General features: G+C 45.1%; 1 protein-coding gene across 2 annotated transcripts; it reads right to left on the bottom strand.

Moving 5' to 3' along the window:
• Positions 1-604: 604 nt before the first annotated feature.
• On the bottom strand, positions 605-11630 carry LOC143001329 (transforming acidic coiled-coil-containing protein 1-like). Of its 2 annotated transcripts, none has more exons than XM_076150870.1 (13): positions 11226-11630; positions 9545-9636; positions 7473-7953; positions 6069-6111; positions 5887-5959; positions 4990-5042; positions 3793-3927; positions 3543-3619; positions 3379-3422; positions 3036-3196; positions 2568-2674; positions 2333-2453; positions 605-2226 (listed from the first exon to the last, which is right to left on the bottom strand). In XM_076150870.1, the coding sequence occupies exons 1-13, from the start codon at positions 11321-11323 to the stop codon at positions 2161-2163; spliced, it is 1551 nt and encodes a 516-aa protein (XP_076006985.1). In that variant the 5' UTR covers positions 11324-11630; the 3' UTR covers positions 605-2160. The 2 variants fall into 2 exon arrangements, with proteins under 2 accessions (XP_076006985.1, XP_076006986.1); XM_076150871.1 differs by having other exon boundaries at positions 3793-3924; positions 11226-11628.
• Between the last annotated feature and the right edge of the window lie 994 nt (positions 11631-12624).

Here is a 12624-nt window from a genome sequence, read left to right as displayed (position 1 = left end):
TGGAAACTTACTGTGGCAGGCCAGAGAGACAAGCAGCAACACGGTCAGGATGGTCCTCATGGCAGCTTATGAGTCACCGGCTGTTCCAGAACAAGAGGAGAGGACGAGCTGAGCACAATCTCATGGAGGAGACGATGGGAATTGGGGTTGAGTTGGTGGAGTGGAGAAGGAGTCTGAGGGCATTATGGTCTTATCTCCATAATCTCCATCAATGCTGCACAGCCAGCACCCTGTCATAATGGATTTAACCACAGTAGGACACAATTAGACTTTAGACTCATTTTAGTGGTAAACAGAGATCAAACTGTGTTGTTAAAGTCTCGATTCTACTCTTTTCTTAAAATTAAATAAACAGTTTGAGGTTTTTATTCACAAATAGACATGAATCACAGCCTGAGTGGAGACATGTCCGTGTTGGGGGGGGGTGTTTACATAGATTAAGCATTGTGCATCATTACCGGTATTGAAGACTAATGCTGCGGCAACACACATCATGGCAAACACACACACACACACACACACACACACACACACACACACACACACACACACACACACACACACAGACTGAAGCAACTGACAGACAAGAAGAGAAACACATTAGAACAAATTATATTCATGTTTATTCAGACAAATAGATGCACTTCATGAGTTAACATGCGTGACATCACTATCTCTAATTTACAAATATTAAACAATAATGGAAAAAGGGAACACTGACGTACAAAAAATGGCACAGTATAATTTGCTGAAGCACAAAGTGTCTTTGTGACTGGAGGGAACCGAACATCAGAATGGCACAACGATAAAGTGGCACTTAACGCGTGTTTGTGTCATGAATCCATAATCTCCATCAACGACAATCTGCAGGCCGAGAAATGAGGAGCCACGGAAACAAACGTGCAAAGAAACTATAGTGTGTGCGTTAGAATCTCTAGAGTGCAGCGTAGTGAATCCAGATGTCACATATCAGCTTCTATGTGTCGTCAGGGATCAGGGAGCATAAACATGAAAGAATCCATCCGTGACAGCACTTTAGAATCTTAAATCTTAAATCCTTGAATACCTCCAAGCAAATTATAGTCACTATAGACATTTTTCCAGTTTGCTTGAGTTTTGCTTGATTCTTTAACCCTGTGTTTACACAGGACAATGGCTAACACAGAAGCAGAGCTCAGGGTGCTGCTCTGCTTTCCCCAATTTAGAGTTACTGGGACAGATCAGTAGTGTCATTTCATAATAATAATAATAATAATAATAATAATAATAATAATAATAATAATAATAACAACAGTACAGCTGGTGCATATACACAGCAGAAAACGTAACACAATCACAGGAAAGTCTGATTGTCCACTAAATAAGTTTATCTGTAGGTGACTAACAATGTGAAATGACCTAAACTGCAAAACGGCAAAAGCAAATGCTGGATTATTTGGAGATAAAAATTTCTCTGACATGTGGTCCCGACTCGTTCTCCTACAGTGCTTTTCCTGAACACACTAAGGCCTCTGGGGTCAGTAAAAGCTTCTCTCAAACGGCCCTAAATCCTTTCCTCAGCGCAGCAATTGTGCAGCTTGACTTCATCGCTGACCTCATTCTGCCGCATTAAAACCCCCTGAGCTCCTCAGAGAAGAGAAAAAAACAACTCTATCCTTTTTTTGTTAGAAAAATACATTTCCTGGATTGTTGCATTTCATAAGGCGTCCAAGCATAATGTGAATATGCAACTCTGTAACCACCATGCATACATAAACTCTGATGTCATCCTGCTGGAGGAGATGCTGACAATTCCGCTGTTAAGCTCCTGGGAATTTAAGTTGAGTCACAAGCAAGTCTTTGTTCACTGCTATGAACAACTGGGCTCATAAGTGTGTAAAATGAACAAAATGAGCACATATAACAGAGTCCCAAATAAAACAATAATTATTATCTACAGAGTGTTCTTGCTTCTTAAGCCACAATAGTGCAACATTAGTACAGAGGAAGTTACTTTACACGTCTCTATAGGGTATTTGAATCATTCTGTGCATAAGCGAGCTCCCATGATGCTGGCTTGCACCGGGTGTGGGGGCTGCTTCCTGGCTGGGGACATGCAGGGGGCGTGGCTATGAGTCGGACTGGAGGGACGACGCTGGCTGACGGACAGAAGGTCTCAGTCTAGATCTTTGACATGTTACCAATCAGCTCGTCACAGATCTTGGTTAGCTCCTCGATCTCTTGATTCTGTGGAAACACATCAGGACAAAATGAGAGTTTATGTGTGTTACAGTGCAAACACACAGTGGAATAAGGATGTTACTATGTGATGTGTGATGAAGAGGCCTCTGACCTTCTGCTGCAGGGCTTGTTCCAGGGATTCCCCCTTGCTCTGCTCCATCCTCAGGCTGGCAGACAGTGCCACCTTCTCCGAGCTCGTCTTCGAACGCACCTGAGCGATTTCCTCATTGGCCCTGAGCCAGATGTGGAAAGAAAAAAAAAGAAACAGACACTGTTTAAATGACGTCTTGTCTCGTAAAGCCATAGTTTATGTCACGACCAAAGGTGAGACTTCCTCTCCAACCCACTTGTCTAGTTTCTCCTCAGCGTGGACTTTGAGCGTCTGGTATCTCTGCTCTTCCTGTTTGATTCTTGCCAAATAGTCCTGAGCGCACTTCTTCAGCACCTCCTCATTCTGTACAGGGGAAACACCAAGACCCATCAATCAGACAAAACATTGTATGTCTCCATATTATCCTCATACTAAAGCAAGTGGGTAGTTCAGAGTTGACTCATTTACTTATTTCCTGTTCAAACATACTGTTGGCCCTCAAGCAGCAGTTCGGAGAATGTCTAATGTCAAACAGACGCCGGGAGTCAGTGATTTAAGTGCTTTAATTAAGGGGTGTTAAGGGGATAGCGTCCAACCCTTCCCCATCCCAAAACCACTTATAACCTTTGAACCTATGTTGCAAACTCCTAATCATCTCCGCCCATTTAAACGTCACCTTTCTCACACACAAATCTAGACGTGAACTGTGATCTAGACCCCTCACTTTTTTAAAGCCTTCCACGGTGCTCTTGAGATTTTCGTAGCGGCGAAACAGGTCAGAGAGGGAGCGCTCCACAGAGTTCAGGTCGGCCATGGCGCTTTCCTTCTCCACTGTCGTTGCGTGCAAAGCCTTCTGGGAACTCATGTTGTTGCGTTGCTCATCCTCTGAGAGAATGAAGAGATGTTGTTGTTTGAGTGCCAGCTAAATCCTGTTTCAATCACGCGACCGTGACGGCACGAGAAACCACACAACAATGCTTCATTCTGTGTAAACACGTTGACAGATGACTGCGGGTTGTTTGTTAATGGACTGTAATTATAATGGATATTGTAACATTTCTACTCACCGATCATCTGAGCGATTGTCTTCTCATATTCTGCAACAATCTTCCTGTAATGTGACATGAAATATGATTAATTGCATTGCTTTGAGACCAAAATGGAACGAGTACAAGTCCCAGCTGATTAACCAACAACTTCCTCCCTCCGTCCTCATTGGTAACTGTCTCACCTCATCTCCATGACCTCTTGTCTGCTGTCCTCATACTTCCTCTTCCAGTCGCCTGCTTCCGTCTCTTTAGTGATGATCTGAAAGGAAACGCCTGCTGTGAGAGGAGCGACGCATGTGAAGTAAAGATACCCTCACACACACACACACACACACACACACACACACACACACACACACACACACACAAACACACACACACACAGACACCTAAGACAAAGCGAACACACTGCTGTCATATCTCTGTGCGTACCTCCTCCTTGATGAGGGTGAGGACGGCTTGTTTCTCGGCCTCGGTGATGCAGATTGAATCCAGGACTTGACTTCCAGTTTTTGGCACCTCGCTTCCCCCGGACTCGTTCTTCAGCGTGCACATGTCCTCGTACTGCTGAGGGCAGAACAAAAATCATTCATGTTGTGCCTCTTTTGTCATTGTACAGTCAGCGATGTTACGGACCTAGAGAATCTCTGGAGTTTACACACTGTTTACATTACTGTGACATGATACATTTGACATAGTTTTTAGGAGATAATATCACAATATGTTTTCCATACTGGCTCCATTGAGGTTGAGTATTTCTTCTAACTTCTCATATTCCAGAAAAAGATTACACAGTTATCTCTGAATGTAGAAGTTAAGATAAATGTTGTATCAGTGTTAAGGTGCAATATTCATGAACACTAGATGGCAGCTTAGTGGTACTTGAGACTTGTGAACATGAACAAGCTTAACAAGTTCCAGCCGCCACCTCCCTGCCATTCCTCCCCTGCAGACCTTCCTCTCATCACCTCTTCTTCATTTTTTCTCAGGCTTCACTCCCTCTTGTCTGTCACCTCACACATGTTCTTTGCTAGTTCCTCCCCTGCCCTCGCTCTGAGTCTTTCCTCTCTCATCCTTGTCCTTCCACGGATTATGCCGTCAGGCTCTAATCACCCGAATAATAATAATCCAAATCCATCTGTCACCTGGACCAAAGGAGACGGTGACATACTGAGCACCGAGGAGCTGTCATATTGAACGTAGCTGCCTCTTACATGGAGAAACACAAGAACCTTCACCTGGAAAACGGCAGTATTACATGTGTGTTGATTACTGATTGGATATTTAACTGGAGCAACAATTCTGCTAACAACACAGACCCAGAGTTGAGCTGAAGAGTCTATGTCTGAGCAGTGAGGAGCATAAATCTCAGTTTACTCAACAAAATGTGACAATATCCACTCAATCTCATCACTATAATGTCAAATACAAGATTCGCTCTGGGACAAGCCTGAACATGTCATAGCTGCCTGCAGGCGAGCACACTCAACCTCTATCGATTAAGCTGCGCTTCAGCCCCATCTGGCGGTCACTGGTGTCATGACTGCTACAGTGTCACAACTATCAGACAGTGTGAACAGACTGAATCAAGGCCGAGTGGACAAACGACCAAAGCTGATTGATGCTCACCGCAGAGCAGCAGTCTGACTCCTCTTGGCTGGACGTCCTGTTGCATTCTGGGTCTGAGGTTAGAGGAATTATATAGTTAGTGACTCTGTTCTTCAATTTGGGTTTATCATCACAACCAACAGGTGGCAGCCAAGAGATGCAACTATAGAAATGGAACGAGCAAAACAACAATAAACCACATTTCCCTACATGGTAACAGGCCTAAATGATCGATCAGATGATGAGCATGTGAGAAGTGTTGTGCGTCACTGTGTGTTTTGATGCCCTAATGACCGCCTTCAAGGATCGTCTTTTAATAAAGTTTAAAAAATGGTCTCATTCTCATTTCCTATTCTATTTGAAAGGTTGGCAATGAAACATGACACATTTGAGGTTTTTCCTGGAAATTACTTATTACTTACTACAATAGTTTTAACTTTTCTGTTACAACTTCATTCTCAAAATGTCTATTTTAGTTTGTAATTCACAGTGGCCCTGATATTTAAACCTGTAAATGATCTCAACACTCTTCTTTATGACCAGTCATGATCGTCGTGATTTGTGGTCTGCGGTGCAGATTTGTTCTTCGTCACGTCCCGGTGGAGCCAAGAGCAACATAGTGCCGTACAATAAGAATGTGGTTCTCAGTTTCAGGTTTGGACGTAGAACTAAATGATCTGTAAAGTTAATGATTAACGATGAGTATGTGTGTTTATGAGTGTGTAAGGCAAAGATGACCTTCTCTCTGTCTGGCACCGTTTAATCAGTGTCTGATCGTTTGCCCAGAGGGAAGCTGTGTTGTCTAAAGTTGAACAATCGGCTTTGTGATCTTTGCACAGTGGAAACACAGAGCACAGGCCGATTCGTTCAGCTACAACAGCGACAGATATCAGGACGATCTCTAATGACAGAACTCACTGCTTTGGTCCTTGTCAGGTTTGCTGCTCGCCAACTTCTCTTCATCTGTAGCGTGGCCTCCATGGTGGTCATCCTTCAACCAGAGTAAACATCATGATAAATACAACCTCCATGTCATTTATATATTAGCTGATATGGCAACGTGTGACAGATGGCAAGCAAGAAACATCAAGTCCACTTACGTCCTTTTGAGCCAGATGTTGCTGCTTTGCTTTACAGAAGTTCCTGAGAAGAAGAAGCATGAAGGTCAGCGGCAAAATCAGTGTTTAAATCTGATCTGATCACAGCTCAGCATATGTATGTGTGTGTAAGGTCTATGATATCCCCATGACTACTCTGAGTGGATGTGTGCATGCTGTATAAGCGTACAGGCAGGTGGGACGATGAGGAGAGGAAGCAGAAGAAACACAAACCTCATTACATTGCTGTGTATGTGTGTGTGTGTGTGTGTGTGTGTGTGTGTGTGTGTGTGTGTGTGTGTGTGTGAGCGCTGAGCTTGCATGCTCTTCTAAAAGTGCTCAGGACAAAAGCAGATTAATGAAACAGGGAGTTGGCAAGAACATGAGAAGGAACTACAAGGCTTCCAACAACACTCTTTCTCTCGCTTTTATTCACAACCTAAGTCCTCTGAAGTCACAGAACACCCACCCACCCACACACACACACACACACATACGCACACACAGTCATACGCACAATTACACCGTACTTACAACAGAACACAGAGGAAACGGACTTGCTCAGTAGTCCTGATGCCACACAGGGAGAAGGGGAAACAGAATGACAGAGATTTGGGAGGAAGAGGATAAAGAAAGACACAGGAGAGGATGGGAGGGGGGCAGGGTTATTATAGTTTACTAAATCTAAATCTGGACAACTGGAGTATAAAACTGTTGTGAGAGAAGCCAGAGAAGGCGAACTGAGGCAGCACATCTGAATTGTAACATGAAAATGAGCCGTTACACTGAAATATGAATTTTGAGATGTCAGAAATGTTTGATTTGAGGGAAATTGGAATGACTGTCATACAGGCAAATTTAATAAATCTTCCATTCTTGATAATTATCCTTAATAGAGCTGCTGTGGTTTCAGAATCAACAGCCACAAGAGGGCGCAAGAGACACGTTTTCCCTCCAAAGAGAATTTCTGTTTGACCGAAAACAAGCACAGAAATGAACCAAAATGAAGGAGAAATACGCTGTGATTCAATTAAAACTGCAAATGCTCAAACTATAATAACACTGGTAAAAGGATTAATGGTTGTGCCGGAGAGAGAGAGAACAGGGTTGTATGATGGGGAAGTGGGACCTGACAGTACAGTATGGTGAGTGCAGCTGGTCAGAAATGGAACGCTTTCATCACTGCAGGTTGGTTGTGTACAATAGCGAGCATTCACCACTGTTCCCTACAGCCATAAGAGAGAAAGCAGTGATTGTACAGCTGCGAGTCACGTTAGTCCAGTCGCAGCCAAAGCGGCCTCTGACTGGAAGATGATCACAGATGGCTGAATAGGAGTGACCTGATTAAAAGTGCACCGATGCCTTTGTGTGTGTGTCTATGTGTTAAATTCTAAATGTGTTACTCACTTGATAATTGTGCCGTCGGTCTTGCTGGATGACTGTCTCGCTGAGTCCTCACCGCCCACATGATTACAGGCCAGTTGCGCATCTGACAGGGCGGGGTCAGAGTTCACGTTGCCATTGAGCAGGTCGGAGTCGGCGTAAATGCCGCAGCCGGGGAGCAGGTTTGAGTCCGGGCTGGAGTCAGAGGTCGTCGGAGCCTCGTCGTCAACTTCCGTCGGGTCGGGTTTGTTCAGGGGGGAGCGGACGGACAGCGATGGGGGCCGGAGTGCTTGATGCTGGGGCAGAGGGTTGGAGGCAGAGAGGCCCCCTTCAGGAGCGGCTCTGGAGCTCAGCGTCACGTTGAGGTTCTGGTCCAAACCTAAGCTGTTATAGTTAAAGGTAGAACCGGCGACATTGTTCAAGGAGTCGACCTTTTGCGGTGAGATGGAGCCAACATCCTGGTTGGAGTTTGTGTCCAGGAAGCAGTTTGTAACACTGGGACGAACTGTGAAAAGTGAAGAGAAATGAGGTTTAAAATCCCCATCCTGCACTACCTCAAGACCTCAGCTGTCGTTCAGGGATTTAGCTTTAGCTCCCCTGTTAGAATGCTTTAACAGGCTGCTGGCTTCCTCTCAGAGAACCTCACATCCTGTGCGCTCACACACACATCCCGTTAACAGCTAACGACCGCAGCAGCAGGCTGAGTCACAACGCTGCTGGTACACAGGACTCTCTGTTACTGAAAATTACACCACCAGTGCACTGAAAACCCATAATAATACACCCACAACGGCTCTACTCTTTCTTTGTGTCTTTATTCTCAACACAAACACACACACACACACATACACACACACATACGCTGAATAAAATCATTGTGGTTTCACCTTGGGCAGATAACAACCTCTCACATAGTTTGTCCTGGCAGAAGGTAAATGTGTTGAATTACATCATACATTTAATTGATTTTCAGCTGTAGTTTATGTAAACTAACCGCTGTAAATCCCAGGGGCAGACACACACACACACACACACACACACACACACAAACACACATACACAGAGACACACCCTTCTGGAAGTAGATGTAGAGGAACCACACCCAGTGCTACAGAACAAACACACACACACACGCACACACACACACACACACACACGACCGAGCAACAAAAACAAGATCAAGCGTCATTATGGAGTCAGAGCTGAATGTAAAAGAGGAAAAGGAGGCAGAGGGAAGTGAGACAGAGCCAGTAGAAGACAAACACACTGGAACAATAATCACGGCTGTATAAAAGCAAACTGAGCTCTTTAAGTCTAATTATAGTCAGACTCAGTTTCTCCACACAATCCATCTTTTATTTATGAAACTCACCCAGATTCTGTTGATCACATGTGACCTTGATCATGACGGATTTCAATTTGAAATTTGAAAGCGTAAACTCAAGAGCTCAAGGAAATGAGTGTAATACTTGAATCAATTCATAAAACAACAACATAGTGCTTTAAAATCTCTATTTTGTTATTATGAAATCCACTTTGAGCCTCATCTTTCAGTGCCATAAAAATAAAGTTTAATTTTGTTTGACTGATGGACTGATTGATTTGATTGACATCCTGTGAGTCACTGAAACCCTTGGAAAATCAAAACTAATGCAATGAAAACTGGTGGGGATTTAGAAAACTTGAGTTTTCCCATCATCAGCGAAACTCACTCCAGCTCCCCTGTTACCATGGTAACGCCTGCTACCTGGCCACATCTCATGTCTGTGAGGGTGAAAGCAGGACACCAAGAGCGGCGGAGGAGGAGGCGGAGGAGGAGGAGGAGGAACACAGTCATGCATACAGTCTGGGCTTGTCATCAGCAGCAGACTAACATAACATAAGGCCCCTGAATCAGTAAGAATTGTTATAGATGAAAGGATGATATTCACCACAAAACACAGTGCAAGATAATAATAATGAAAAGAAACTCTACCAAACATTACGCATCACTACTAATAGTGCAATAATGTTGAGAGTTTCCTGTGTGGAGCTTTCACACACTTTCTGCATGTCTACGTTCCAGTAGTGACGGGCTGTGGGCCGATCCGTCTCACCTGTGGAGCCAGAGTTGTCCAGGTTGTTCAGCCGCTTGGCAAATCCTGGAGACTCTTCCTCTGGAGTGGCAAAGTTCACCTCAGAGTCCGAACTGCAGAGACAGAGACACAGAAGGAGAGAGAGTGAGAGAGAGAAAGAGAAAGAGAAAGAGAGGAGTAAGAGCTGTGTAACATTGGAGGTTGTGTATCAGGATGTTTTGAAATTGGAAATGTGCTAAAACAAGAGTCTGCATAACAACATGCAGACGGAGAAATGTATAAATGTTCAAATATGAAAGATTTTTCTGTGTAACCTTTCAGAGAGAGAGAACACAGATTTGTTCATCCTCTCCTTTTCTGTTTCCTCAAAAACAACGACAACAACAAAGCTCAACGTCTGAAGAGGCTGAGAGCAAACCAGCTGCTTTCATTTTAAAAGGAAGTCAGTGGAAGACAGAGGAAGAGGAAGTGAAGCCGGAGCCCAACTAGGCCACCTGCAGTCCTTTGTCCCTCACCAAAGGATACACTGTGTCCTGTTACACTCATTCATACACACACACACACACACACACACAGAAAATATTTTGGTCCACTCTCTCAGTTGCCTAGACACTCAGTAGAAATTTATTTCTAAACTGCGGAGAACAAAAAATGCGAGCGGGAGGAGGAGGGAAAGAGAGAGAGAGAGAGAGAGGAGGGGTGATGTGCAAGTGAATGTGTTTATGTCTGTTTGTGTGTCTGCGTCTGTGTGTGTGTGTGTGTGTGTGTGTGTGTGTGTGTGTGTGTGTGTGTGTGTGTGTGTGTGTATGTGTGTGTGTGTGTTCCCATTCCCCGCCACTTGAGCGCACATCAAAACGTCCACAGTCTGATGAAAAACAGATCAAAGAACAAAGCTGTGCCCGAGCGCCACTCTGCCTCTGATACCAGCGCACACAAGACACCACAGAGCTAAGCCTAATATACATAACCAAACACACACAGAGAGAGAGAGAGGGAGAGAGAGAGGGAGAGAGAGAGAGAGAGAGAGAGAGGGAGAGAGAGACTCATGCCCCACTGATGGCCCCAGAGCCTGTGGTCTTGGATGGCTCCTTAGAAACTAGAAACTGGCAGAAGAAAATCAAAAGCTTTAGAAACTGTGGCTCTTTTCCCTTCCCCCAACCTCCACGCCTGCTAAACACCCTCACTTCACACACACACACACACACACACACACACACACACACGCACATAAAACCAGGCCCAGACGGTCATATGTTCAGTGTTTGATCCCTTAAGGAAACAGATCAGTGTAAACAAAGCAGTCTCAAATTCAAATGTGTGTGTGTGTGCGTGCGTGTGTTTTGGCTCTGAATCTGTTTTTAGCTGCTGACCTGCTCACTGGGATCCACAGACACGGAAAGAATCTGACAGTATACCACAACATCAATCAAGTATGTCTGTGTGTGTGTGAGAGTGTGTGTGTGTGTGTGTGCGTGTGAGAGTATATGTGTGTCCACCACCTGTCAGTGTGCCTCAAAAGAATCGGCTGTCATCACACACACACACACACACACACACACACACACAATCAATGTACGAGCTTCCACTTCATCCACAATTCTTCCTCTGCTTATATCATAAAGACATCACACCAACATTTACAACAACTACACACACACACACACACACACACACACACACATCTGTGGCCTGGCCTGCTTACTTGTCATCCTTGGCTGTCGGCTGCCCCTCATCTCCCGCCCCGCCCGTCACTGCCGACCACGTCCACTTGGCCCACTGGACCGGCGACAACCAGGACATCCCTGCAACGCCACGTCAAGTCCCCCAAAAAGATCTGCCCTTCACCTCCGAGCTTAACTTCCTCTTCCTCCGACTGTGTCAATCCTCTCTCTCTCTCTCTCTCTGACAGCTGCTCCTCTCACTCCTCCACAGTCTCTGCCTCCCTCCCTGCTCGCTTTCTAAACACAGCTCTCACTTCCTCCTCCTCCTCCTCCTCCTCCTCCTCCTGCTGCTGCCATCCCACACGTGTGCGTCGCTGCTCACGCTGCTGTTGTTTCTGTTTCTGTTGCTGCTTACTGACTCACACGCACGCACACACACACACAGACAGTGCAGATTAGCAAAGCATCAGTAGTCACTCCTCCCTCTCTTCCTCTCAGCTCTCTGTCTGGGTGAACTCTCCCCAGAGCCGTGATCAGCTGATCAGCTCCCACACGCCACCCCCCCACACCCCCACCCCGCTCCTGTATATTTCCATCTCTCCGGAGTTTGTCTCGTCCTTCCCCAATTCTTGAATGCAAGGCTTCCTGTCCTCAATCCAGCTCCTTGGTGTCTCTGAGAAGGAGGGACACAGAGGAAGACGCTCCTGTGTAAACCTTCATGTCGCTGTTTCCTTTCACCTTGTAATGACGACATTTGAACCTCACTGACCTCCTTTCAGCTGCTTCACTTCAGTGTACAGGAGGTAGAAAGAGCTGATGGTACAGTCCGCTGCAGGTTTACAAGGTCGTTCTGAGGTATTATGCAGACGTTTATGGTGATGATGTTTACTTGGTTTCCGTATGAGCTCAGTATCTGTGGGATTGATACAAACCTACAGAGGATCTACTGCTGTATATGTAGGACGGAGCGTGATGATCGATATGTCAAACCCAGATTTAACACAAAGGGTGCAACTCCCCATCATGAAATTGCTCATCCCTAATTCCACACAAACACACACACACACACACACAGTTGCCTCATAGGCTGTTCATAGATATCTTATGTAACTCTATATGCTTTCATATTTACACTTCCCACACACATGCACACACTCACACACATGTATCTAGGACAAATGAGATCTGTTCTCTGCAAAACATGGACCATGACTAATTAAATACTGAGCAGAAGCTTCAACCACTGTGAAAAAGGAATCAAGGGCACTAAAAAGTGAACAAGGGACCAGAGCGTCTTCTTGTATTCACACTTTGTATTTCCCTGCCTGCTGTTTACTGCTCGCACTTACACAACATATGGATGAGGACACGCACAAACACATGCACACACACACACACACACATACGGACACATGCACACACAAAGACGTGATGTCATGC

This window comes from Genypterus blacodes, unplaced genomic scaffold (assembly GCF_046128005.1).
Source record: "Genypterus blacodes isolate CSIRO-AG114 ecotype Tasmania unplaced genomic scaffold, CSIRO-AGI_Gbla_v1 ptg000053l_1, whole genome shotgun sequence".
NCBI classification, from domain to species: Eukaryota; Metazoa; Chordata; class Actinopteri; order Ophidiiformes; family Ophidiidae; genus Genypterus; species Genypterus blacodes.
The sequence above is the reverse complement of the archived record's forward strand: the minus strand, read 5'-3'. Positions and strand labels throughout refer to the sequence as shown.

What these genes read in the sequence shown, in the direction of transcription:
- LOC143001329 (XM_076150870.1), bottom strand. Translation starts at nt 11,323, where the DNA reads ATGTCCTGGTTGTCGCCGGTCCAGTGGGCCAAGTGGACGTGGTCGGCA. An exon ending in AACATCTGGCTCAAAAGGAC is followed by an intron (nt 5,960 to 6,068) that starts GTAAGTGGACTT and finishes CTCTGGTTGAAG; the next exon opens with GATGACCACCATGGAGGCCA. An exon ending in AACAAGCCCTGCAGCAGAAG is followed by an intron (nt 2,227 to 2,332) that starts GTCAGAGGCCTC and finishes GTGTTTCCACAG; the next exon opens with AATCAAGAGATCGAGGAGCT.